At 33.6% G+C, this 27,295-nt stretch overlaps 4 protein-coding genes across 10 annotated transcripts; 3 read left to right on the top strand and 1 right to left on the bottom strand.

Moving 5' to 3' along the window:
* Positions 1 to 259: 259 nt before the first annotated feature.
* On the top strand, positions 260 to 4,177 carry LOC145940680 (tRNA (carboxymethyluridine(34)-5-O)-methyltransferase alkbh8). Of its 2 annotated transcripts, XM_083046100.1 has the most exons (9): positions 260 to 688; positions 787 to 1,018; positions 1,097 to 1,222; positions 1,308 to 1,508; positions 1,899 to 2,281; positions 2,348 to 2,503; positions 2,674 to 2,942; positions 3,060 to 3,196; positions 3,830 to 4,177. In XM_083046100.1, the coding sequence occupies exons 1-9, from the start codon at positions 494 to 496 to the stop codon at positions 3,862 to 3,864; spliced, it is 1,734 nt and encodes a 577-aa protein (XP_082902226.1). In that variant the 5' UTR covers positions 260 to 493; the 3' UTR covers positions 3,865 to 4,177. The 2 variants fall into 2 exon arrangements, with proteins under 2 accessions (XP_082902226.1, XP_082902225.1); XM_083046099.1 differs by having other exon boundaries at positions 2,674 to 3,196; positions 3,830 to 4,172.
* On the bottom strand, positions 3,192 to 6,549 carry Rrp45 (exosome complex component Rrp45). Of its 3 annotated transcripts, none has more exons than XM_083046102.1 (9): positions 6,466 to 6,549; positions 5,789 to 5,883; positions 5,480 to 5,702; positions 5,181 to 5,398; positions 4,795 to 5,022; positions 4,381 to 4,508; positions 4,032 to 4,117; positions 3,812 to 3,920; positions 3,192 to 3,346 (listed from the first exon to the last, which is right to left on the bottom strand). In XM_083046102.1, the coding sequence occupies exons 2-9, from the start codon at positions 5,809 to 5,811 to the stop codon at positions 3,330 to 3,332; spliced, it is 1,032 nt and encodes a 343-aa protein (XP_082902228.1). In that variant the 5' UTR covers positions 5,812 to 5,883; positions 6,466 to 6,549; the 3' UTR covers positions 3,192 to 3,329. The 3 variants fall into 3 exon arrangements, with proteins under 3 accessions (XP_082902228.1, XP_082902229.1, XP_082902227.1); XM_083046103.1 differs by lacking the exon at positions 6,466 to 6,549 and adding an exon at positions 6,317 to 6,414; XM_083046101.1 differs by lacking the exon at positions 6,466 to 6,549 and adding an exon at positions 6,039 to 6,257.
* A 303-nt stretch (positions 6,550 to 6,852) lies between these two features.
* Positions 6,853 to 12,058, top strand: Slim (scruin like at the midline). Of its 3 annotated transcripts, none has more exons than XR_014426105.1 (5): positions 6,853 to 7,830; positions 8,097 to 8,330; positions 8,652 to 8,981; positions 9,069 to 9,320; positions 11,736 to 12,058. XR_014426105.1 is itself a non-coding variant. In XM_083046683.1 (4 exons), the coding sequence occupies exons 1-4, from the start codon at positions 7,381 to 7,383 to the stop codon at positions 9,240 to 9,242; spliced, it is 1,188 nt and encodes a 395-aa protein (XP_082902809.1). In that variant the 5' UTR covers positions 6,854 to 7,380; the 3' UTR covers positions 9,243 to 10,849. The 3 variants fall into 3 exon arrangements, 1 of the variants encoding a protein (XP_082902809.1); XR_014426104.1 differs by having other exon boundaries at positions 11,662 to 12,058; XM_083046683.1 differs by lacking the exon at positions 11,736 to 12,058 and having other exon boundaries at positions 6,854 to 7,830; positions 9,069 to 10,849.
* On the top strand, positions 11,739 to 26,900 carry Ttd14 (TRPL translocation defect 14). Of its 2 annotated transcripts, XR_014426103.1 has the most exons (12): positions 11,739 to 11,855; positions 12,477 to 13,161; positions 15,960 to 16,027; positions 16,824 to 16,861; positions 17,693 to 17,730; positions 21,287 to 21,415; positions 21,509 to 21,581; positions 21,825 to 22,225; positions 22,359 to 22,566; positions 22,940 to 23,121; positions 23,717 to 23,841; positions 24,094 to 24,222. XR_014426103.1 is itself a non-coding variant. In XM_083046681.1 (11 exons), exons 2-11 carry the CDS (start codon positions 13,122 to 13,124, stop codon positions 24,405 to 24,407), a joined length of 1,491 nt encoding a protein of 496 aa, XP_082902807.1. In that variant the 5' UTR covers positions 11,739 to 11,855; positions 12,477 to 13,121; the 3' UTR covers positions 24,408 to 26,900. The 2 variants fall into 2 exon arrangements, 1 of the variants encoding a protein (XP_082902807.1); XM_083046681.1 differs by lacking the exon at positions 23,717 to 23,841 and having other exon boundaries at positions 24,094 to 26,900.
* The last annotated feature ends 395 nt before the right edge of the window (positions 26,901 to 27,295 follow it).

Here is a 27,295-nt window from a genome sequence, read left to right as displayed (position 1 = left end):
CCAATCACAGTCGATTATTCTCCTCGAATTCAACTGTGATTGGTCAATTTCTTACGTTTACGACCTTACGACTCTATTGTAGACTAGCCCTTACAGAAAAGTTGCGATATCCAATGAGCGTACAGCTTTCTCGAAAAAGCTGTACGCTCATTGGATATCGCGCGTCGCGTGTCGCGAAATCGCGCTGGTCTGCAGAAGCCATTAGAGAGAACCATTTTCTCGCGTTTTCTCTCATCTATGTTAATTGTGCGTTCTATGGTACAACTTGGGAGTTAGGTTTCTCTGTTTTCAAAAGACATGCAATTTACAGGTTTTCTAATGAAAAGCAAGCAAGAGATGTCAAATATTATATTGCATTAGTCTTTATAATTAAGATACACTGATAAAGAATTGATTTTTATTACATGCGAGATATTTTGTTCTATTTTTATTTATCTTTTTGCCTTATTGAATATTATATTTGTAAGTGAAAGATTATCAAATGGAATAATTAATGAAAGAAGAGACAAAATTATTTATTTTTTTTTTTAAACAAATATCGAGAATTATGTCTTCGAGTGACGAAGCAAATGCTATAATTGAAAATCATAAAGATAGAAACGATAAAAGAAGTTTACGCAAACAGAAACGTGCTCATCACAGACTGCTTAGAGATATGAATATTAAATGCTCTGATCGACCTACGCAGGTAAATATCAGTATGTTATTGCAAGGGAAAGTTTTATTTTCCAGATCATTAATATTTTATATATTTAACTTTGTATTTTGTTCTATGTTTCTATGTAGCACTTGATGATATGTAACGGTGGTTTAGTTACCGGTATTAAAAGAGAAACATTGCAATGCGTATTAGATGCACTGATCTCCAAATATGTCTTGATAATGCCAAAAGGCAAGTCGTACTGTTTTATAACATGCAATTCAAAGGAAGATGCGATATGTGTGTATAATTATGTTCATGGACGTATTAAGCTTCCGGGTCAAAATGGCCCGTTATATGTATGCTATACTGAAACAGGTATACAATGTTATGACAGTATATAAATACAAGTATTACAGAGAAAGTCAAAGCAGTGTAATAACAATGATGTTTTAGTTCCTAGCATAAACAATGTTACATCTAATTCTACATCTCCACCTGGTCTTACTTTAATAGAGAATTTTATAACAAAGGAGCAAGAAGAAACTTTGTTAAGGACACTCAATTGGGAAAACGAATGTGGTAAAATATAATACTAAGAGTACAATTAAAAAGTACAATTGAAGAAAGATAATCTGAAAGAAACAAAATATATATGCTGTTGCAGAATCTGTCTCGTCACAGTTGAAACATAGACAAGTCAAACATTTCGGATATGAGTTTGAATATGGCACGAATATGGTGAATCCCGAAAATCCAATCGCGCCGATTCCACAGGTTTACAAGTTCCTGCAAACTCTATTCGACAAACACAATCATAAATACACATATGATCAGCTGACCATCAACAAATATTTACCTGGACAAGGTAACAGCTCTTGTTGTCTTTGTCAGTCCATAAATTTTATATTTTATTATGTTTATTTCTTAGAAATGTTTAAACAAAGTGAATAAATGTTTTTTTTTTTTTTTTTTTTATACTTCAATACTAATTTTCTCTCTGACTTCTTAATTATATCAATTTATATAAATGTAATATGTTTTATATATATACATAATCATTAAAAATTATATGCTCTAATCATTAAGTTTAATTGAACTAATAATTTCTCATTAATTTATTATATTTTAGCAATTATTGTCCTTAATTTATATTAAAAATTTATTGTGAGAAATAATTTTAATAAATACGTACAAATTTATGGGCTAACTTGGATTATAAGCTATGTCAAAATTTCTAATTGTACAACATTTCAAGGTATACCACCACACATTGATACACACAGCGTCTTCGAAGATATGATATTGTCCTTGTCACTGGGTTCTGCATGTATCATGAACTTCAAGAAGGAAGATCAAAACATCAATGTGTTCCTGCCACCTAGATCTTTGTTGATCATGACAGGGGAGGCAAGATATGCATGGACACATGGCATCTGTCCCCGTTACAGTGATGTCATTGAGACGGAGAATGGACCCACAACCCAGGAACGCGGCATCAGAGTGTCCTTCACTTTCAGGAAGGTGCGACGAGGCGGCTGTTGTTGCAATTTCAAAAAATACTGTGATACAAGATTCGATACCTCTAATTTCGTTGATGCCAAAACAGCATCGGGACTGGAAGATTCGTATGTACATAAGGTGCATAGATTATGATTGAAATTTATGAAAATATGTTTTATTATTATATTGAAATTGCTTCCTCAGGTTTATGAGAAAATATCTAATCACTTTAGCGAGACACGACACAAACAATGGCCTAATGTAACCAAGTTCCTCGAAAGTTTGGAAGAAGGCACATTGCTGTTGGATGTGGGCTGCGGCAATGGCAAATATCTTTATGGAGATCGAAATATATATAAGGTACTGTGTTATTTAAATCAATTTAGTACTTAATCAACTGGAATATATACATAGCTAAACAATAAAAAAGAATATATATATATATATATATAATATTGGAATGGAGTTAACATTATCTCTTGCATTGAAGCAAGCCATTGAAACATTATTAGCTCTGAGGATTATTTCAGATGGGATGTGATCGTAGTTCCGGACTGACGGATATATGTCGCAAGCGAGGCTTCGAAGTTCTCCAATGCGATTGTCTGTATCTACCATACAGAGATAATTCCGTGGACGCGGCCATCAGTATCGCGGTGATTCATCATCTTTCTACTCCAGAACGAAGGCGACGCGCCATTTCCGAAATGATTCGAGTGTTGAGGCCGACAGGAAAATGCTTGATTTATGTGTGGGCGAAAGAGCAGCGCAAGGATTCCACGGATTCGTCCTATCTAAAGTATGGAAAAAAGAGTAAAGACGAGACCGAAAAGATCGATCAGAGTGAAATCAACCGCGAGAAAATTTCCGAATATTGTTTGCCGGTTCACGAAAACAGAACAAACTTTGCTCACAGCGACATGTTGGTTCCTTGGAAAAAGAAGGGCGGCGAACGTTTCTTGAGATATTATCATGTATTTCAAGAAAATGAACTTGCAAAACTATGCATGGAAGTATCAGCAGTCACGATTAGGGAAGTCTACTACGATCAAGGTAATTGGTGTGTCATTTTGGAAAAATGTATGAAAGTAGCGTAAAATAAAAAAACTAGATTTATAACAAATCTAATTAATCGTCTTAAAAGATTTATTTCACACACATCTTTTTCTTATATTGCTGCATCGATTTAATCGCTGTCATCCACTGAAATAAAAAAGTACGTTTTACAATTATTTGAATATCTATAGAATTTAGTTGTCCTACCACATAACATTGAATGGCTATTTGGCTATTTGAAAACAGAAAGGTTATTTTCTTTTGTATAAACATTCTCTGTTATCAAGTTTTCCAAATTTTTGCAACATAATCCTTCGTTTTTTTTAAATATATTACTTTAAGACGATTTTATATAAACTTTTCAATCTAGAATCAATTAAAAAAAGAAAAATGGAACAATTTTGGATATTATGATATTTTATGATATATCATTAATAGTTATAATTTAATTTGTATTCTTTAAGTTAAAAAAAATATTTAAAATAAAAGATGAAAAGATCGTTTTAGTCTTTTTGACGTCAAATTCTTTTTTTAAATCACGCTTACTATTAGCTTATAATAGCTTTCATTTTTCTTTTGAAAGAAAAAATATCAATATATCATTCATAATACCTAAATCTATCACTATAGGTTTTTTTTCCGAGGTCTGCGATTCGAGGCACTGATTGTCTGAATCTGAATCATACATACTGCTACAACTTCCTTCTATGTTAATTGAATCCTGCAAGAATATTATAACAACTATTCATGACAATTGGCAAACAAGAAAATAACTAAGAGAGAAGCTATTCTAAAACTGTAAGTAATACTTTTCTTCGTACTTCATACTTACATCGACAACAGGTATTAATTCAGCAGATCCTTCTTTGCGTTTTATAATACAGCTCTTGTTCTCATTTTCTATATCCATATAGTCATCTATACATTTTTATAATTAAATTAAATATTTAAAGTAATGCAAATTTTTTATGAATTACAAACTATTAAATAGAATTGAGAAGCAATAAAAAAAAATTAGAATTCTAATTTTAATCATTTTAATTCAATTTCAATTTTTTAATAAAAATAAAATTATATTAATTTAAATTTTATTTTATTTGTAATATATAAATAATTAAAATTTTTTTTTATTTATAATTTTAATTATATATAAAAAATATAATTAGATAAAAAAAATATACCTTCTACCATAGTTGTCGCGTCCCATTTTTGTAATTTAATAGTAATGTGATCACCTATCATTGTTGTAATCTTATCTGTTTGAATGCTTTCTTTAAATCGACATATGTTGCTATTATCTTTTTTGTATCTGAAATATAGACCGTAAAATTAATTCATAAATTAAAAAATTCGCATTTTTCTCTTTTTACTATTTAATTACAAAATAAGAAATTGTTTTTATTGTTGCTTAATTTATTAGATCACACTCATTTGTAATGAAAAGATATAGAACACTGTTTTAATTCATTTATTATAAATTACTCGAGCTACTATATTAAAATATTTTTAAAAATTATAAACTTAAGACTATATATATATATATGTGTTGAGAGTGTATATATATATATATATATATATATATATAATATACTCACCGTGATTGTACATCCTTAGTTACTGCTTCTTTAATCTGTTGCACTAAATTAGCTGCATAATTTGCCGCATGATTAGAAACAGCAGATATAACGTCTTCGATCGTCATAGTTTTCGTTAAATAATCGAAATGCAAACTGCAGAGTTCTCTATAAGAGTTCATGCCAAGAGTGAGTTCGGCGACACCAACTCTTTCTTCCATATATGTAGGATCCATTATGGTGTTGCCACTGAAAGAGAAAGATATTGTATTATTCATATAAACATGGTATCTTAGAAAATGTTGAACTTTATTGATGTATTCTTAGACAAGATTAAAATTAATTGTAATGTAAAATTATTTTACATTTATAAAAATTGGAAAAGTAAATAATTTAGATTGTCTAACCTTTCAAAAGTTATAAAAGATATGCTAACTGGATAGTGAAACAATGTTAATGGAAGAAAATCTTTTTCGGATGCCGGATGTATAATAATTTCCTCGCCAGTAGAAGTAACGTCTGGCCTATGGAAATGCATGAGAGCGGCAAGTGTTGCTATAGAGGCACAGTCGATCAGGTTCCCATCGTGATTGATGATATTAATATCAAGTCTCAAATTCCACACCTGAATAAAAAGACATTATATATATATATGTATAAACATATTCTGTACAATATTTAATGTTAAATATTAATATGTAATAACCTTCTTATCTGCTACAATACAGAGAGATTCCAAGTCTACGCACTTTGAATCTTTGAAACACTTTTCCAGCTGTCTACTGATCAATATGGCAGCCTCGGATTGTCTGCCACTTTCAAAGTGTTGCGCTGCTAATGGAGCAAGCTCAACATTTATATATATTGTGCCTTCATTAGGACGAGATGCTTTTGGTTGTTGTATGTCACATGACACTTGTGCTATTGCTCTGTAAAGAGATACCTCTTTAATGTTTTAATTATATATATTTATTAAAGACAGAGGATAATTCATATAACGTTAAATAAAATTTACTTAGTATGTCCAAGAGACACCATACAACATCCCCATTTGGAGCCAAAATAAATTTTCACTGGTCGTGCTTCTAATAATCTTCGACCATCTAATCTCTGAAATAACATTAAATGTTTTATTGATTTTTATATCTACTTTTGTATAAATTATAATAAAACACACACATATATATCTTCACATAAATATAAAAATTTTAATTAATTAAAATTGTATAGCAAATTTAAAATGAAAGAAATGAGTATATGTATACCGTTTCCTCTTCTATACATTTGTTTACAAAATTTCGTTCACAATTTGTGAGTAGAATTTCCCTCATTTTTCTCAAATATTTTACTTCAAATTATTTCAAATATTTCTTAAAAACTTTATTCAACGATAAATATTAAAAGTTTCACAATGTTATACAAAGAAAATAATTCATTACTTAATTTGTTTATAATAATAAAAGATAACCTATACTGTGATTAAGCTAAGAATAATTCAAATAGAAGATACGCGAAATGATAGAGCTCCACAAGCTCTAGTTACTTTTGTCCTGATTGGCTAATCACTAATTCCACTGAACCAATAGATTTTCAGACATTACATATCGCGGATCGGAGCACCAATAAAAAATTATCACGCTAAAATGAACATCAGGCACAGAATGAAGAGAGATATCTTCACTTGAATAATACTTGGTTCTATGCGCAACGCGCAACACGGGACGAGAGAGAGAGAGAGAGAGAGAGCGCGTGTCGATGTCCATGTGTGCGGTGCGTTCGACGTTTAACCTTCAAGTGGCGCCGCGTCACGCGGTCGGAATTCGTCGCGCGGAGTGGGGTGGTGTGGTGGGGGGTGAGAGTGGGGGGACGCGCGCGCCGGTGCGCCGCGCGGAGTGGGGGGCTGTGGTGGGGGGTGAGAGTGGGGGGACGCGCGCGCAACCCCCCACTCTCACCCCCCACCACAGCCCCCCACTCCGCGCGCCGAATTCCGACCGCGTGACGCGGCGCCACTTGAAGGTTGAAAGTCGAACGCACCGCACACATCGACACGCGCTCCAATATTATATATTATATATTCTATGGTTGCGCGATTTGAAATTGGCAACACTGTTCATGCTATAAACTATAAACTTTGTGACATATGTATAGATCTTCAATAGTCTCCACCTTCAATTTGTCACTTGTCACTTTTAATTATTCGATTTCTGAATTTATAGTAATTTATAACAATCTGTAATATGTATGTAATCTAAAGAAGAAGAAGAGAAGAAGAAGCAATGTGTTCTCCGATGTGGAAAGGTGAAAGCAACCAACGCAAATCTCGCCCCTGTACACGAGATGACTGATGTCTTTTTCTCGAAGAATATCCAGAGAACTGAGTATCGTGCCAAGGAAACAAGACTTATCGAGAGACAAGCCTCGTCGGAGACGACTCGCGCGGAGATTAGGTCGATATTTTTGAGGTTAGAAATGGCCGCGTCGAGTTGTCAAAAAATAAAGCATATATAACCTTAGACTGAGCATTCGCAATTGTTCTTTGCGATAACGATTGGATACATATATATATAAAACTACAAAAAAGTATATATATATATATATATATATACTATGTACAATATGTACAAATTTAAACCATTCGTGTTTACCGAGCACACGGCAAATGGGCCGGAATGTCCGAAGGCTCGCAGCGGTCATCGGATCGCCTGCGATTATCGAAATCTGTACTCTTACGGCGGCTTCAATCCGTGCATCTCCGACACCGACCCGGATATGCGCGACGATCAGACGTGGGAGAGCAGCAAACCGCTGTTCAAGGAACTCTGGCGCTTCAACCTGGTGAGCGAACGTTGGAAGCGGCTGCCTGGTCAAGAGAGTATGCCAAATGAGCTGGCGTCGAACGCGGTGATGCTACGAGGCGACACGTTGATGATATACGGCGGTACCGGAGTGCCCTTCGGCGAGACCTGCAGCAATCAGCTGTACGTCTGCAATGTAAACGATGGCACGATGAAGATAGTACCAGCCACGGGAGACCTACCTGAGCCCCAGTACGGACAGGTAATTAATTGAAAACTAAAAGATTAAGTTTGAATTAACCAAAGTATATATATATATGATTTTGTAAAATTAAAATTCCCAGTTATAGATTTAAGTCGATGTGCCAATATTTCAATCTACTTTAAACTTGGTTTTCAGGACAGAATTAAAAATTGAAACACTAGTGTACTACTACTACATTGGAATTTAATTCATTTAGCATCTATTTATTACATTTGTGTATATTTTCTATTTATTTATTCATTGTTATGTATTTCTGTGAATAGGCTCTGGTATATCATAGTTCCTATCTCTACACAGTCGGTGGTACCACTGGTTACGAATATACCTGCGACATTCATCGATTTGATCTGAAAAATGGTGTCTGGGAGATAGTATATGTTTGTTCCGGAAGGGATGAATCAGAGCCGCATGGAAGATACAGGCATGAACTCGCCTTTGATGGCAAGATGATTTATGTCTTAGGTGGTGGCACCTCATCAGAATCCTATGGCTTTTCAGTGAGTGAAGAAAGATGTACAGATTTTATTCGAAAGATACATACTACGCCTTAAGTGTGCAAACTATTATTTAATTACATATGTTATATCAATATACAATTAAAAATATGATGTATATTATCGTTATGAATTCTTGTGTAATAAGAATTTTTTCCAAGTAACAAATTTATTATTTTCATATAATTTTTCTGTATGTCGGTGGTATATTTTATATACATATAATATATATATATATCGAATTTTCTACAATTGTGTGAAAATATAATGATTTGTATATTTTATATCATTAATATACACATATATATAATATTTGTACTTTAGGAAATACCGGCGTTCGACCTGGAGACAAACAGCTGGAGGACGCTGAACACGCATGGCGACAGCGATGGTGCTGTAGTACCGCTACCGCGACGCTGTCACGGTTCCGTGCAATACACAGACGAGAAGAGCGGCGTCACTTCCGTCTTCATATCTGGCGGTTACGACGGTGACTGGGTATTCTCCGACGTTTGGCGACTCGATCTCAGCACGCTGCAATGGACGCGTTTAAGAGAGTGCATCCTACCGTATCCGGTGTACTTCCACTCGGCCGCGCTGATTCCGGAGGGTCGCATGTACATATTCGGCGGTATAGTCAAAGCGAACAACAAGGTTATTATTGTGTTCTCTCAGATATTTTATTTAGAGATGATTAAAATATATATTCGTAAAAAATATATAATAATTTTATTATTACAGGTGCAAAGGACAAACGCGGTTCATTCCGCTTGGCTTACGATTCCCAAATTATCCGAGATCTGCTGGCAAGCGTTGAATTATTATTATCCGAAATTGAAGGACTATTCGCCGGACAAATTACTTCACATTGGTATACCCTTGAAATTCGTACAAAGACTCGATTTCAATGATTGATGAACGCTATCAATTGCTCTAACGCTTTCGAATCTTCGAATTACCTTCCCCAAAGCTCGCTCTACGCACTTTACAACGGTAATTACGCTTCGATCATTTTTATTCGATATTTATATTTGATTCGTACTTTTCGACCGGTACTTCTTTTTTTTACAATTTTATCTATGTGTAGTAACGATACAAAGGTACGAAATAATTTTATAATTACTCTGTTTATTACATTATGGTATAATAATGCTCTCTATTCTTAAAATAATAGATTTGTTCTCTTTAGGGCCGGTTGTTCCAACTTCTTGGTAAGTTTTACCCGACAGGTAGCATATCTTCGTCTCTTTTTTAGAACTTATCTGAAAATATGCTACTTGTCGGGTAAAACTTACAAGGAAGTTGGAACAATCGACCCTTAAAAATCTATAATTCTATATATATCCGATATGCAATATTAAATTGTCGGATACGCTATTCTGGTGATATTAACGGCAGTTGGTGGTATTATCTTTGTCTAAAATATGTACAAATAATTATAATTAATTAAAATAATTAATATAATTAATAAAAAATTAATTTAGTAATATGTAAAGATTAGTCTAAGGGGAATAGTTTATCATTAGCATATTGATATATTATTAAATTTGTGCATAAGTTCCTGTGGGATCAAGTTTAAATGACGTTGAACTCTAAATGTGTCATTTCTAATTCTTTTTTTTTTTGTTATTTGTTATTTTTTATGTGTTTTTATGTTTTTATTATTGCTTAACTTACATTTGACTTATATATAACAGAACGTAATTATTGAGTTAAACATACTTTTAATTTAAGTAAAAGTATGTTTATGGAGATTACAAAAGTGCATATTCGACACTGTGCATGCTGCATTATTTTCATTTAGAAATGAGGCCAAAGTATGAATATCAAAAGATCTATCAATTCATTTGTTATCTGAATATGGTTCAAAGTTATAGCAAGCGAGGGAAAATACTTTGATTAAAAAAAGTTTGTGTATTTCTTTAAATATACATAAACAAAATCGCCCCAAAAACCCCAGAAATTTATGCACAACTTAATATATAATTGTACATTCTATCTTTGTTAAAATATAAATACATTGATGTATCACTGTATTTATTTATTTATTTTTATTTGTGTATTTATTTATTTTTATCTCTTTAAGAATCTTTACAATCATCAAACTCGTGGGCTCGGCGATGAGATATTTCACAATATGACAAACGCGAATAATATCGGAAAATATTACCAACTGCACGTTATTTTACAGACTTATCTGGAAAAGCGTTATTGAATTCACATTTCATATTTGTCTCCGCAGTGCCTATTAATAAAGGGCGATGCTCGCTAAATTGTTTGACGAATCAAAAAAAGTTTAAGAGTCTTAAATATGTGGTAACAACACAGTCAATTTTTATTATTCGTTTCTTTCATGCACATATTTTACATTACAAATTACTCTTCATGATACATTGCTTAAAACAATTAGGAAATTAGTTTTTAAAATATTGATATATTTTAAAATAAGTATGTAATATTTTGAAAACTTCTCTATCTTATTTTTAATTAATATTTATATTACACACACATATATATATATATATATATATATATATATATATATATATAGCTAGTGATAAAAAATTAAAATACTTATATATATATATATATATATATATATATATATATATATATAGAAGTAGTATTTTAATTTTTTATCACTAGCGCCTAAATTATTCAAAAAAATTTTTAAAAGACTTCTCATTCATGGTTTTTTTTAAGTTTTTAAAGTCTTTTTATTTAAGTGGATACCTATTCGCTCTTTTGTTTTTTTTATCATTCTCTTCGAATAAATGTTATTGCTCTAATTGTAATCTCACATTTAAATTCAAATTTTTATTGCTTGAAGAGTTGAAATAAATCTATATGGATTAAATAAGTCTCTAATTATTTTAAGCAATGTATCATGCATCGCAATAAATTGTCGGTTCTGTTTATTTAAGACTTATCAACTTTAGCTGTATATTAGCTGTAAATTATTAACTAATAGAAAAACTGTACATACAAAAATAAGAAAGAGAAATATAGAAAAATCGAATTATCCGATTTTATTTCGCGAATCCATATCACAAAGAAAATGTTTCCTGAATATTTTAATTAAAAAATTATCGTGAGATGTAAAAAAGCGCATAAATGACAATAATCAAAATAATTATGGGAAAAAATAAATAACTTGTTAATGGAACTTTTTTAAAATTAGCATATCCGTCTAGTCAGCCTCTTTTTTTCTTTAAAAAGAAATCGAATATGAATTTATTATCGATTTTAGTCAGCAAATATAAATCATGTAATTGAGTATTCAAAATTATAACGCATGAATATAAACATAATATTTTAACATATTCTGTTACAGGTTGCCATTATTTACCAAAGTGATTTTAACAAACCAAAACAGTGTATAAAAAATATGTTTTATGTATCTTTCAGATTTATCTTTCACACTTTTTATCTTATTCAAGAAGAGGATAAAATAAGAGACTCAATGGTGCGTGCTATCTATACCAAGGACTTATTTTTATTCCAGTTGCGCAAACGAGAGATAAAAAGGTGCGCGCATTTCTTCTATTAATTTTCAAGTTAAATCTCCTGTGATCTCAGAAATCTGTTGTGCGTGTGTCTTGTAAATAGGGATAAGAATCTTAAAAATTGCGCACAATATTTCGATAATTTATTTTTGTTTGTCATAAATATGAGATAGCTGACACAGAATGCGCAGACAAAGTAAACATTAACTTTTTCTTTAAAAGATATTCAAATGTATACTACATAATCTCTCCCTCTCTCCTTCTTTAATAAATAATAAAAAATCGATAAAAGTTTGCAGTAAATAATATATATATGTTATAGATGTGATAAAAACTTTGTTTAAATTTAATATATGATTATACAACTGGTTATTTTCACACACGATTTTTAAAATCACGATCGATTGAAGAAGCCAAAACAATTTTTTGATGAGTGATTTATTATCGTATAATCTCGTTATATTTATCTTTTAATATTAGATTTAATTTTTCACGCGCGTCAAAAACACTTATGAGGATTCTCGATTATGTGCGAATCATCTTACCCAAGATACGGACATTCTATAAAAAAAACTTATTTTGTAAAGACAGAAATATCGGTGCTTTTAAGAAACGAATATATTTTTACTAAATCTAATTTTAGATTTCAAGCTAAACAACCATGGCACAAAAAGAGGGACTTGAATTTGGCGCGAACGTCAGTGCGTTGCGTCACGGAGTCGTCACTTCCGGTTCCGAGCGCTGGACCGCGCGTGACTTCGCGCGGCTCGTCGCGACCAGCCGACCAGCTGCGCAGCTCACTTCAGAGGCCTGCGAGCAACGGAGCGAGGCGGACGCGTGCGTTTGTTGTGTCAAGTCGGAGCACAGGTACACCGAGCGGTACTGCGTGTCCCTTCGACGGATATCTTTGAACGAGGAAACGGGTTCGGAGCGAGCTTTGATCGCCGAGTAATTCGCCGTAAGACACTTTTCATCGTCTTCGTCGTCGTCGTCGTCGTCACCGTTTTCATGCATCGTCCAAGCACGCGGTCGAGCACGCGCCGACTCGGGATGTACCAGGTATTTATGTAGTACCGACTACTGCCGCCTTAGAGTATCGCACATTCGTTCGCGCACCCTCGTCTCGCCGGAAGAGCAAGATCTACCTCGAGGAAGCACGAAGCATCGTCGTCGTCGTCGTCGCCGTCGTCGTCGTCGTCGTCGTCGTCGTCGACGTCGTCGCGAAGAGGAAAGGAGAAGAAGGGAACGATTCGGTCGAAACGGAAGTAGGACCGTCATCGTGGCGACGATGGATCAGAAACGCGTGTACAAGATTGTGCTGACTGGAGGTACGTTTATTAACAGAAAATACAATATCGTTTCTCGTGTGCACGCACTTTTCCGATTTCAAATCGATTAATTGCGTAATTCGTCAAGTCCATTTTTATAGGGGTTTACATTTGCGAAAGCGAGTGTATACGTACATACAGGGGTAAATATACGATACAAGAACTTTCTCCCTCCCCTTGACATTGATTTTTTTTTTAAACGCATGTATTTCGAAAACTTATTTCGTATTTTCTATGTATTTTTTTCATACTTATTTAAAAAACTAAAATTGCGCTCTCTCTCTCTCTCTCTCTCTCTCTCTCTTACATTCAATTTTTTATTTTTCTAAATAGTTTTATTTCTTTTTAAATATAGTTTTAAAAAACAATGATGGGTTCTGTTGCATATTTATCTTTGCATAGTTTATTTTTGATATTTTTGGCTTGTATTTTATATATATTTTTAGTGCTCATCATTCTTTTGTAGTGGTCGATCTTCATTTATTTTTATAGAAATTTCTTTGGCCATCACTGTAATAATTTTTTATATGTTCATCATGTTACATCATATTGCATCTTTTTTTGAATCAAAGATTCGATTGAATAAATAGACGAGAAGAGAGAGAGAAAAAGCATTTTATTATGCATCGGTTTATATATTATTACAATCTTTCAGAAATATATTTGAGATATGTATGAGTCCAAAAAGTATAAAAATTATTCGAATAAAAACTATGTTATCTCTTTCATTATTAAGCTCATAATAAAGTGCAATTACAGTTCTTTTAATAGATTGTTTCGGTGTATATCAAGTTACAATGAAAAAATCGCACGTTTTTTTTTATGTTTTATAAAATATCAGCACGTTCTACATTTAAGATTTATTTTTAAAACCATCTTCTCTCTCTGGTTGCTAAATTTTCTATCTAGTTTTCGCTCTTAACCGCGTTACATATGTCAGCCAACTCGTCTTTTTTAAAAACTCTCGCCGTGAAGATGAAATTCGCAATTCAACCAATTCCAACGATCATATATCTCCAGGATATTCTGGTGTTCGTGACGAACATGACACGGGAATAGAAAGACGAGCACGAGAATTTTATTTACACGGGAAATTTTGCTGACATTTACATATCTCGACCGGCGTGGACGGGCGCACGTGGCATTCATTTTCGATCGCTCGTCTTTCGATTTAAATGACAAAGAGAGGCATGCTTTGGTTAAAATTATGTACGAGAGAACATCGTGCAAAAGAACCGCGAACATTTTCGCTTTTCGCGATCGCGAACTTTTGTTGTCTGTCCCTCGCGTTTTGCGACGTTCGTTATCACGCAGATGTCGATCGATTCCATTCGCTACGCAGAAACATGCGGTCGCAAACTGTATACAGGATGATTCAAGAGAAGATGATCAGTGTCCAGAGATGAGTTTTGCTTAAACATTTTTTATATTTATAAATATTTATATTATAAATATTATGTATATATTATTTATATATAATATTATCTATATTGTCCGGAATGAAATTTTATTCCGGACAATTCGTTATTCTCATTATTCATCATTTGTATATTTGTTCGTTAGATTGTTCATATTTTATTTACGTCTTATAATGCATCGTTGCACGTGAAATTCTTTGAATTCCAATAATTTGACAGGTAAAAAAAGCGCTTTGTCAGCGCTTTATCATTTGTTGGCGTTAAACGAAAGGAATACTAAACTCGGGAAAGACCTTTTCAAAATATTTTACGTTGCCTGAGTCATACGGTCTATTTTTCTCGTTTAGCGATAAAATTCGATAAGTTTCTTTATATCTGTTTTGTCGAAAACCGTTAATGATCGAAAACCATTTAAAAAAACCGACATCAATAGCCTTGTTGGTTTTATCATTAACGACGCCTTATCTTTGACGGGCAAGGCAAATTATCACGTCACGTGATATAACGAGGAAAAGACAAAAAAAGAATCGAAACAATTAGCTATAACGACACGAGTCCGTAAAACTTCGAAGTGTAGACTCTCGTTAAGGTATTTCTTTTCATTTCACCGCAAATTTAGTTTTCAATCGCCATCACGAGGATGCTTTACGACTGCAATGTTCAAAGAATGGAGAAAAGTCTATTGTCCTCTTGATTAAACTTTATTTAAGCACCGATACCACTTGGACGAGATTTACATTAAGAACGAAGCAATGAACGGATCAGCTGTTGCTCCAGCAAGAAAACGAAGATGAATCTTACAAGAGCAGATACTTTTTTTTTTCCAAAAATAGTTTGACTGCTATCAATCACTCGGGACAGATAATTTATTTTTTATTGTATTTTATTTTTATTGCATTTTTGGGGAAAAAAACGTAGAGGAGGTGGAAGAAATTTTGTGTAATTTTTGGAGTTTTTTTATGACATGTTTTTTATTTGACACATGATTAGTTTGATTGAGTTACTTTTTGAGAATTGAAGACGTGATCAGAATACTTTAGCTAAATCGCAGTTGTGATTTATTTTGAGGCCTTGTCGTGGTGGGTTTAATTTGTCATCCTCGTGAAGATGACGCGTTACGTCGCGTCGGGTTAATAGCCGTGTCGACGCACACCAATTACATTCAATTTGCCTTTTATTGGCCGTCTGCCTTTTTGTATATTCGTCGTTTATCTTACATAACGAGAAAGCAGTAAAGAGGAGCAGAATAATGTCAAACGACAATAGCGTAAAATGGAAATTCCACGTGCAACGATTCGATATATCGATTTCCCGCCTTTTTCTTACGGCGCAAAATGAAGAGATGGAGCAGATAGTCTAATGCATTGTGTTCGATTGCAGGACCATGTGGTGGGAAAACAACCGGGCAGGCCAGACTGTGCACCTTCTTCGAGAACATGGGCTGGAAGGTAGGTCTCTACTTAGTTTCAAATTTTAACTTCGCGATTAAAAATTTCCATAAAAGGAGAAAAAAGAGGGGAACTTTGTTCCTCTCCCCTTCTTCCCCCCTGACTGATTTGCTTTTCTCTCTGAGCGAGAGACTCGCTCGATTCTGCGATTAGTTTGGATATTTTTGTCAGATATCACCATATAATAGTACCCTGATCTATATAGGATCGTCCTTTATTGGTGATATAACCGAGATAGGGATGATTTTTTTACAATCTCCTGTATAGAATATACTATATATACTTATACGTAGAAACCGTTCGATTGTTGCGTGCTGTATGATAATTCGAGTCAAGGATAATGTATTACAGCGTAACTAGTTTTTCCGTAGCTAGAGATTCTCTACTTCGTCATATAAATCGCACACGACGAGTTAATATAATCGGACGTACAGGGTGATTTTAAAATAATAGATCATCAAACTTATTCTATCGACCGATCTGTCGATTCTTCTTTAGAGGAAAAAATATCGAGATATATATATAAGTTTTAATTTTGCAATTATAGATGATACATAATATACATACATATATACACGCATGCTTATATACATACATACATATATACATACAAACATATATACATACATATATACATATATAAATATATACATATATAAATGTCTCGGTGAATTGCATTTTGCTAGTTAAATAAAAAAAAATTCGAGGAGAGAGGAAAGTGAAAACGCGATCTAGTTTCGGGGGCTCTTACGCTTCGTTGTGGATTCGATAGAGCGGTGGTTGTCTTCTTTTTCAGGTGTTCCGTGTCCCCGAGACAGCGACCGTGCTGCTCAGGTATGCAATTACACGATCACAAATTTATCAAAAAAAAAAAAAAAAAAAAAAAAAAGAGAGAGAACCGGAACGAAAGTCACGCTCGGGCGATTACGGTTTTCTTTCGCATTAACCTTGGAATGCACCCTCGAAATAAAGATTCGCAAAAACTAAAATAATCGAAGAAGAACCTTGAGAAATTTAAATGGAAATATTACAGAAAATTATATACCTGTGTGGTCTTGAATTAATTAGTAAATTGTTCGAAAATGCAGGGAATACTGCATTATATATTTTCATACTAAATATAAGTATGAAAATATATAAGGATGTCACAAGGATCACGTATAATTTATTCTATTTCACGCATTCCAGGGTTAAAAGAAATTTTTCAAGATTGAAATAAAGCCATTCGAGCCTCTCATTCTCGTTTCAATTTGTCGAATATCGATTGTATCGCGAAGAAACATTCGCGAAACACACGTTCCCAAGAGTAAACTTTGTTAAGCGAGCGTAAAGTAATTTACATCTGATTTGCATCGTGTTGAAAAACTACGCAAAAATTTCCATTAATTGCTTGAAAGTCTCCAGAGGATTTTTTAAAAGTCTATTTCACTGAAAACAATAGCGATAGCGATAAAGATACTGGAGATTTAAGATGGTCCGCGTTTGTGTTATACGAAAGCTCCTTAAACGCCGCTGCAGTTTGCAGCTGCGAGATCAAGATTACAGCCTTTAACATCATTGTGTTATAAACATTTCGATTAAACTCAATTAAATAAAACGCGTATCACATCGTGCGTTCTTATACACAATCGTCTCATATCTACTGTCTGCTTTTTTCCATTTCAGCGGCGGCATCAAGTTTTCAGACCTGAACGCAGGAGAGGGTAAGTCTGCAGATTATACCCCTTTTACATCTTCACAAACCCCTGTCATTCCTCCCTACACTTCAGCGAAGCTTTCGATTATTAACAGTGCAGGTTCGTTTCTCAAGTTTATTTTTTTATCAACTTTTTCAAATTTTTTCTTATCATTCTTGAAATAATTTAATACGAATTAATAATATCTGATATCGTTAAGTATTATACGTAGAAAATAATGTTCCGTTTAGTTAAAAATTAAATTTTCGATAATAGAAGCGAAAATTAATTACGCGCGCGTTTAGGCATCATTTTCTTTCTCTTGCGCGAAGCGGGTTAATTAGTACAATTAATTACGAAGAAATTTAAATTATTTGAATTAATTTGATGCAACAGCCGGTCGATAGAAATTAATCCGTTTCGCACGGATCAATAATTTAGTTTCTGCTCCTCTCGATTCGCTGTTTTTTTACAATTTTCCCCAAGTAAACACCGACGAGGCGAGAAAGTGTCGGAAAAATACGAGGTATTATTTTTTGCTGACCTCGAAAAGCGCGTGTAAATATTACCCTCGGTAGCAAGACGCAGATTGCGTCAATCGTTGCAATCGCGACGTGAGAATGAAACGCGGGTGGAAAAATCCCGGACAAACGGAGCAGAGCAAGAAGAAAAAAGACTCAGCATCTTGACAGAATATCGTGATACGCGACAAGAGAACATAAAAAAAGAAAACCCGTTTGACCAGTCATATCACGTATGAATTGCATCGGAATTTCCGAAAGCATCGTTCTCAGTCGGGAAACGCCCTTGTAAAATATAAACGTCTCGTTGCATCTAGAGCGGACTATAATATATCGTGAAGGATCGCGCGGCATAATAACACCCAATTGCATAACGTCAAAATTCTTGGCTTACGAGCTTGGCCTGCGAGGGACTTTGCTCCCGATCGTCAATCTTCGTTATTATTATGATTTATTAATGGAAATTTAATAGAATTAATTATATTAATAGAATCTCCTATTTTTCCATTAGTCATCAATGATTTTTCAATCCCTATATATGTCGGATTTGCGAATCAATCTTCTGCGCCCATCATCTTTTCTCTTCGAATAACTGAACTCTTGCACAAAATACATACCGTATTCAGTTAAATGATATTAGCATTGTTTTTTAAATTTATATAATTATATATTATAGTTATATAGATTATCTTGCTGATACTTTTAAAAATTTTTTAATTTGTTCCATTTGTGTCATTTCTTTCTCCTTGTGTATTGAGATTGAAGGAGTTTTATAGAACGAAGATAATACAAGTTAAAATAGTATTATGCTATATGGGTGGTATTGTTGTTCGAAACGCGTTCGCATTTTTATTCGCCCTTACGTAAGACGATCGTGCTGCTTTAATCAGCTCGCCCTTGAACGGATACGAATATCAGGCTTCCTCGGTTTCGTTTATGCATACGTTTATCATCATTTTTGTTACTAGATACGAAATACGTTTCGAATCTGTGTTCCAGTCTTTACGTTATATAATCTTTATAAGAGATGCGCAGTTTTTTTTTATAAGAGCTCTTTTACAAAAAAAAGTAACTAGGATATGCTATAACATGCCTAATGTTCATGATTTCTCGGTTATTGTCCATAAATCTGTGGAAACTGTGAATAATTAAGAAATTCATAAGATAATTACTCTATTGTATTGTCATAATTATATAAGTTTTTCTATTGTACATAATTATGTGTTACATAATTATACAAAAGCGTAGAATAATATCTTATGAATCTCAACGAGAAGAGCATTTTTGAAACGATCTGATTTTTCGCAGATTGCAGAAAATTGAAAGAATTGACATTTTTGATTATCGTAAAGCTGAAGGACTAATCAAGCTAAATCCGTCGATTTATTAATGTCTTCACATTTATATTTATCACCTTTTTTTTTTTGCGAAAATATTCGTCAGTAAAAAAAGATGATGTTTGTAAAACGTGGATGCGATAATACGACTCGCATGTTTCTCATCGTCAATGATATTAGATCCTCGAGATTAAAGTCTATTTTGAAAGTATGCAAAAAGGAACGGAAAATAAAACAATTGAAAAATATAACGTCAAACATTCTAACATTGCAGAGATACGAAGTTTTAATTTAAACCACCGTCTAATAAAGTTTCATCGATTCCTCTTAATTCGTTAAATTTTTAAAGAGGAAATATATCTTTTACACAATTCGATCATCGTATATAAGAGAGAAAAGAAATTTGACATTTTTCCAATTCGAGATTTTTTTCGGGTCTCAATGACGATGTGTCAAGAATCGATTGGTTCTAGCAGAGAGCTCGTTTCCTTCGCACACGAAATCTTCGTGTCTAAATCATAGAAATGAGGCCTGCGAAGGCAAGGCGAGATGGCCGGAGATCCTGGAAGTCAATTCCAGTGTGGGTGAGTCGAGTAATCGCGCTAGAGTGTGGCTCGAGACACGATGAGATATGTAAGAATAAGTTATACAAAAACCAAATTATTAAAATAAAATTTATATTAATATGTTTAAAAACTTATTTTAAAAAAAATTTATAAAAAAAATTGCAATAGAATTGATACATTTATTAATCAACCTCTAATAATTGATGATTAAGATTTTAGCTTCGTAAGATTAATTTGTTCTTTTGTAAAATTGAATTTTTTATTTTTTATTAATCTCTTTAAAACTTTTTTTTAGAAATTAATCCTTAGTGTCGATGTACTGTCTTTGTATCATCCAGTAAACATAGAAGTCTAATCTTATCTCTTACAATTAGTTAATCACATCTGCCAGTTAATTGATTGCTTTTTGTAGTAATTGTTCCTATACACAGTAATACATATTATATTTTATATTGCTTATTTCTTATATTTCTTTTTATTACATTTCATTGTGTCTCGACCTTGAAAGATAAAGCACTCTAGAACTCGTCGACGAGAGACGAATCCTCGTGCATTTCTGTATCTTAAAATAAAGAGATTTAGCATTTCATCTCTTCAGTCAACTGAGGTAGTACTATTCAGGATATAAATCTTCCTCTAGTTATTTTGAGATCACTGGCAAGATAACATGAATAAAACCAAGGACGTATGTTGAATAGAAGGTCTAGAAATTGACGCAAAATTGTAAATATTTGTTTCTTCATGCCATTTAAACGAACGAGGATTGTCCGCCCGTCTCGCTAGGATATCGCTTAAAAAAGACTTTGAATGACAAGAGTCCAAACAATGTGTCTTTTAGAAATCTGTAGGATTTCTAAAAGATTAAGATGTATTTTACGGACGAAAGTTGTTTACTACACACACACTTGCTGTAATGCCAAATGTATTATATTAGGAAAATTTATTGAGCTAGGCATTTAGGTTTTCTTTCTCTCGAATTTTAGATCTCTCTTTCCCTTTATTAAGACAAACGACGCGATTCTGTTCAGGCTAGCGCTTTAAAGCACTGTTAAAGTCCACGCACAAATCTCGTCCTTATATAAATGACACTTTGAAATAAATGAGAATATCGTAATATCTTGTGTAATATTGTATTTTTTCTTTTACACGTGTGTTGCAGCGTTCAAATTTCAGGAGAATCTCCTGCGCACGATGATACAAATAGAGAATACGTTCTTTCAATTAGGCGAAAGCTGCTCGAGAAATTGCTTGATCATCTGTGATCGTGGAGCGATGGACGCCTCCGCTTGTGAGTACAAACACTTTTGATAATGATTTAATTCTATAGTTTATACTTCCTTTTTTTGTTTGTTAAAAAAAATCAACGAGAGATGTCTTTCAGTCATTTCGAAAGATAAATGGGAACTCATGATGGCTTCCAACGGATGGAACAACGTCGAGCTAAGAGACAACAGGTAAGATCAGAGATACGCAAGGAGAGTTTGAAAATTTCATCTACCTTTGTCCTGGAGAAAATCGATAATTGGAAAATTCATCTCTCTTTCTCTCTGTTTCAAGCTTGCATAACTTTCAATGCTACTGTGCTATATTGCCAGTTATATCATCTATGTGCTCGTGTATTATATTTCATCGTTAATATTAAACAGTATATATTCGTACTATTAAAGCATTCACGTGTTTTCTCATGTGTCAACCAGGTACAATCAAATCATCCACATGGTTTCGGCGGCGAACGGCGCCGAGGAGTTCTACTCCACGGAGGAGCACGCGTGTCGTTCGGAGGGTGTCGAGCTCGCTCGAGATCTCGACTACAAGGCCGCAGCCTCCTGGGTCGGCCATCCATACTTCGACGTGATCGACAACTCCCAGGATTTCGAGTCTAAGATCTGCCGAATGATCGAGTGCGTGTGCCAGAAACTCGGCATCGATACCGGCGATCGATTGCGCGCCAGCAGTCGCAAGGTCAAGTTCCTCGTAAAGGCGCCTCTACCAGTGGACAAGGAGTTTCCGCCCTTCCAGGACTTCGATGTCGTGCACAATTACCTGCAAAGCAACAACCCCAAAATGCAGGCGCGTTTACGCAAGCGCGGTCAGAAAGGTGAAACAGCCGACGAAAAGCGTCGTTTCTTGCCTATGAATGCTTAATCATTTTATTTATTTATTTGAAATTCGACATTATTTATTCGTCGAACGAAGATTTGTGTAGCAATCTAAATTTTTTATTCTTCAAGGTCATTGGTCATACATTCACACGATTCGTCGACCGAAAATGTGCGGCCAAGTGATTGAGGTGAAAACTCAATTGACGCATCGAGACTACCTGAACATGCTGGCTCAGTGCGACGATTCGCACTTTACAATCTTTAAGCGTCGTCGCTGCTTTCTGATCAACAATCAGTATTTCCAGTTAGATATATATAGAGAACCGGCGCATCCCAGGTAAGATCGCAATATCGGTGCACTTAAATAACGCAATACATTTTCAATAACAAAATTTAAATTCTAAATTTATCAAAGAACCAATAGATAAATAATGACTCCAGATAAGACTCTTAGATACTTTGTACGATCGACCCGTTTTATATCAAGTCTTGATAACGATGATGTTTACGTATGCAAATAGTATGAAACATCTTTATAATTATTTAATTATATAATTAAGTTATATAATTTAAGACTCAAGTTATTAAAGCAAATTTTTTTATTTTTATCTTCTGAGATTATTCGCTTTAATCTCTTATCTTATAAATAAATATTTATTGAAAATGAGAGAAAAATATATATTATTTTTAAATGTGTGTACACTGTGCAGATGTCGAGGCTTGATGTTACTCGAAACGTATACAGCATTGACGGGCGATGAGCTAAAGAACATCCTGCCCCAATTCCTGACAATCGAGAAAGAAGTCACTAACAATCCAGACTACAGCATGTTCAATCTTAGCTTGTGCGAAGAATGGAATAGCACCAATAAATATTGCCACAACATGCACGGTACTGCTCTACTACGATTATTTAACTATATTTAAATAACTATACTGCGTTCACGGAGAGAACGACCACGCATTTCGTTCGGTTCGCGCAGATCCCACCCGACTGACCGCCCATTTTGCCCCCTCCACGCCGTCCAACGGCAAGGCCACACGGCCAGACCCGGCAAAACCGGCACAAGGGTCCCGCATACAAGCAATCCAAACATTTTTTCGAACATTCGAGTTAAACAATAAAGTAAAATCATGAAATTAAGCTTATCTTATAAATAAAATATAATAATATTGTATTAATAAATAATTATTTCCCGATTCAGCGACTTTCGGATCTATATTTTTCTCGCCTATTCTCCTGTTGTAAGTTCGAGGATTGTCAATTGATGGAACTTAGTATTCTCAAACCAAGAGATACAGTTCTAGAAAATTAGAATTAATTTTCGTGTGTGGCTCTATAGGCCGGATTTAAAAATCACATTTAATTATTTTTAGTATTAATTTTTAGAATGCTTGGTATTAATTTTTAGATTTGAAAAAAGTAGAATATATTTATAATTTGATAACGCGATGTTCTAATTATTTTACCTATTCCATTTATATAGAGTAAATTGCACTGGGACCTTAGAGTGCAATGATACGGCATTGAGTAGCGTGCTCGCGTCTTCCCCCACTCGACCCCCACTCTGCCGAACCTGCGCCGACCGTGGTCGTTCTCTCCGTGAACACAGTATATATATATATATCTTTGTATGTTTGATAAACACATCGTACATATTTATTTTTGCGGATTTATATCCGACACATTAAATCGTAGATTCGTATAGCCGGACTGAAAAGATTTTACACCTGGAAAAGTAATTAGATTTAAACTTTTTCAATTATTTAAAACTCGCGTATAGCTGCTTTACATAATAGCAATTGTCCAAAATTAATAATGACAGAACCACAGTATCTGAACACTCGACATCTTATCTTGCAGGCACGATGCAATTGACAGAGACTCAAGGTATCAATCTCTCAAAGAGCCTAGCGGAAAAACAAAGCAACAGACTCGATTGCAAAGCGAGTGGCACATTGAGTTCCAGTTTAAACTATCAACAAGCAGTCTGCAACAAGAGCATCAATGGCGTACAAAATGGTCTGGCAAACGGTAAAGCAACGTTCGCCGAACGATGTAATATGAACGGCGACGATCGAAAGCCGGAAGTTTGTAATGGCGGTCCAATCACAAAGCTGGATGAGAGTTTACGAAAATTAAAAGTCGAGTCGCAGAAGAACGGATTTCGAGAATAGATTTTAATGGTTGGACGCCCGCGAAAAAGAAATTAGAATGCAACAAAACCATTCAACATGCCACTCGCGAATAATTCAGAACTGTAGCGCGGATTTATCAGTATCGGCGCGGATTATCTAACTTAACAATGTTGGATAAATAGTAACTATAATTAGCCTCTGATAGGACCTCTGAAAAATTTCACATAGATAATATGTCTATTTTTTAATCGGGCTTGCATGTCGTACTTAAGAAATCTTTGTGTGAAACTTCTATGGCTAGTTTTGTCAACGTCGGTCGAACTTGAATCGGAATCCGATGCACCTCACAAATCTTTCGAAAATATGACCAAGTTTTTGCACGAGAAGATCAATACTTAAAAGATATACATCTATGCTTAAAACATTTTTAAATAATAGATTTTTCACTTTAACATTTTCTTACGATTTAAAAAAAAATCCCTCCAAACAATTCCAAATGAAAAAAAGAAATGAAGAGAAATCACAAACGATTGAAGATTATATATATAAGGTTTATTGAACCTTTGTGCGGTTGAAAAATAAGTTTCATTATAGTTTTAACTCATTACTTGCCTCTTTCTAAATCTAATTTCAGAAGGAGGCGAAGAATAAGTTAAATGAGTATTAAACGACGTTGGTGAAACGAGGCCTTGGCAAATTTTCGATAGAATCCCATTGAACGAGCAATGTCCATTGACGCACCAAGTATTTGTACTTCGCGCTTTATTTTACACTAGTTTACTCTACTCTATTTTACATACCGTACCTCAAGTATTGTCTGTCAACTCTCGAAAATTTAAGAGAGCGATTGTGATAGAGATATGCACGTATTGTGTCACAGCGTTCGAGTATGCAAAGTAATCAACTTATTTCGGATAACGATTCTGTCGTGTCCCAAGGAATGTTTGAAGAATTCTCTTGAGACTATTTGCAAAATTTATTGGAAATTTAAAAAATGTTAAATTGTATTATCCCTTTAACTTTTACTTAATGTCATGCCAAAAAAGGAATGTCAAAAGATTTTGAAAATTTTATTCCAGTGACATTGTGGCATTTTGCAATACGCAGTCATACAGCAAAAGTTCAAAGTATTTATTAAATTTCGAAATGACACGCGCAATCGAATTCGAGTCTATTGATTATCGAGTGATCTATGAATTATAAGGCATATAGTAATGCAATATCAAAGAGACATAGATTGTAAGAGTTATCAGATTTTTTAGAAAGAAAATTCAATATTTAGATGTTTTGCAAATTTTTTTTTTAAGAGATATATATTTATTGCATTTTTGATGCAAATTTGTTGATCTACATACACTGTGATAATTTTACGTGGCAATCAATCCTCTTTATTCCCCAATTGGAATTCTGAATCTCTGAATAAAGATTAGCTTGTTTGATTTGAGCAAAGGATTGAAACCAGTTTTTTAGCAATGTTACTCATATTGCTCTCAAAGAATTCTCACACATGTATATTTAGTTTTATATTTTTATTTATCTTTGTAAAGAACTTTTTGGAAAATTGAATTTTCCGATTTTTAATTTATTTCGATAATTTTAATTTCGATTCTTGCAAGAAGAATTACGTACGAAATTTTTTATCTTCAAGGACTAAGAAGGAGAGAGAAACGGTTGTATTCTAAATATTTCCTCGCTTTCTCTTTTTCATCAAACAAATCAGTGTTATAATATTATCTCTTGCAGGGCATTTTTTCCAATTTTTTTTTAAACATCAATAAATTCTTTTTGCAATTTTACATTCATAACTTTATGATTCGCTTGCATCTTTTCAGTCTGTAAAATAATCAAGCACTGAAATGTTTAATCTGATAACTCACTCGTCAAAAAACAAAAAAAATATAATGGCGTGGAAGAACTCGTCATTTCAATTGCGGCGAACTCTTAACGATCGAATATACTTATCAGTACTTAATAGGTGCTTGCCTGTAGAAATAATTAAGTTAATTGTATATAAAGTGGCGCAATCATTTTCGTCGAATCTACTATTTCTGTGATTAATTGTAGTATGTGTTGTCGATGTAATTATGAAAGATCTTGCATATGCAAGAGATTTATTGGCAAAATTAACTGCGATAAAAAAAATGATTGTGCAAGATCTCCATATGTTGCTCGTGACCCTAAAAGCCTCAGTGATGAATTCTGCGATGACGCTTATCTTCATATGTATCGTTCTCGCATTTTCCACACGCCAAACTGATCATTCGTAAATTTTGCCACTATTTAGAGACAAAGTGCCTGTGAAACATTCATTCGCGGAAATAAAGAAAAGAAGAGAAACAAATATATATGTATGTATGTATATATATATATATAAATATATATATGTACAAACGCGAAAGTCTATATTTTCAATCGAGAGAATGCAATAGTGAATTATTATCAACGCGCACTTACAGTTTACGTAGATAATGGATTTGAAAAAGAACAGAATGTTGTACCCATGAGCGTCTAATAAAAAAAATGTCACGTGCCTATCGTGTCTCATGTCTAGTCACCATACGCTAAATCTGCTCAAGAGATTATTTTTCTTTTTCTAAAAGTGAATTTTATTCTTAAACCATCTTATTAGCTGGAAATTATTTCTATTTCAATATAATATTCATTAACATTTCTTTAAAATTTCACTTATTATTAGACAAGTAATTAAAGATTTTTTTTTATATAAGTCCACACAAATAAAGAATTAAAAATGTGTATTTTTATCATTCCTTATTTGTTTTTATTAACTGATTAATTGAAATAAGTCAATGATAACAAGACAAGCAATTATATTTGTGTCAACAATTGGAACATCGAAATAAGTAATCGAGGAATTGTATGATTTGAATTATAATTACAAATGTTTTATCATTCACAAAATTAAATTC

This window comes from Prenolepis imparis, unplaced genomic scaffold, assembly GCF_030444845.1.
Source record: "Prenolepis imparis isolate NDT839.2.m4 unplaced genomic scaffold, iyPreImpa1.0 SCAF_9, whole genome shotgun sequence".
Classification (NCBI taxonomy): domain Eukaryota; kingdom Metazoa; phylum Arthropoda; class Insecta; order Hymenoptera; family Formicidae; genus Prenolepis; species Prenolepis imparis.
This window is presented reverse-complemented; position numbering and strand designations above follow the sequence as displayed.

Excerpts from the sequence above, each read along its gene's own strand:
- Slim (XM_083046683.1), top strand. The coding sequence starts at position 7,381 with ATGTACAATATGTACAAATTTAAACCATTCGTGTTTACCGAGCACACG. Across the intron at positions 7,831-8,096 it reads CTGAGCCCCAGTACGGACAG|GCTCTGGTATATCATAGTTC; the intron begins GTAATTAATTGA and ends TTCTGTGAATAG. Across the intron at positions 8,982-9,068 it reads TAGTCAAAGCGAACAACAAG|GTGCAAAGGACAAACGCGGT; the intron begins GTTATTATTGTG and ends TTATTATTACAG.
- Rrp45 (XM_083046101.1), bottom strand. The coding sequence starts at position 6,104 with ATGAGGGAAATTCTACTCACAAATTGTGAACGAAATTTTGTAAACAAA. Across the intron at positions 5,703-5,788 it reads GTGTCTCTTGGACATACTAA|AGCAATAGCACAAGTGTCAT; the intron begins GTAAATTTTATT and ends ATCTCTTTACAG. Across the intron at positions 3,921-4,031 it reads AATTAATACCTGTTGTCGAT|GATTCAATTAACATAGAAGG; the intron begins GTAAGTATGAAG and ends ATATTCTTGCAG.
- LOC145940680 (XM_083046099.1), top strand. The coding sequence starts at position 494 with ATGAAAGAAGAGACAAAATTATTTATTTTTTTTTTTAAACAAATATCG. Across the intron at positions 2,282-2,347 it reads AAGATTCGTATGTACATAAG|GTTTATGAGAAAATATCTAA; the intron begins GTGCATAGATTA and ends TTGCTTCCTCAG. Across the intron at positions 2,504-2,673 it reads GAGATCGAAATATATATAAG|ATGGGATGTGATCGTAGTTC; the intron begins GTACTGTGTTAT and ends GGATTATTTCAG.
- Ttd14 (XM_083046681.1), top strand. The coding sequence starts at position 13,122 with ATGGATCAGAAACGCGTGTACAAGATTGTGCTGACTGGAG. Across the intron at positions 13,162-15,959 it reads CAAGATTGTGCTGACTGGAG|GACCATGTGGTGGGAAAACA; the intron begins GTACGTTTATTA and ends GTTCGATTGCAG. Across the intron at positions 22,567-22,939 it reads AGAGAACCGGCGCATCCCAG|ATGTCGAGGCTTGATGTTAC; the intron begins GTAAGATCGCAA and ends TACACTGTGCAG.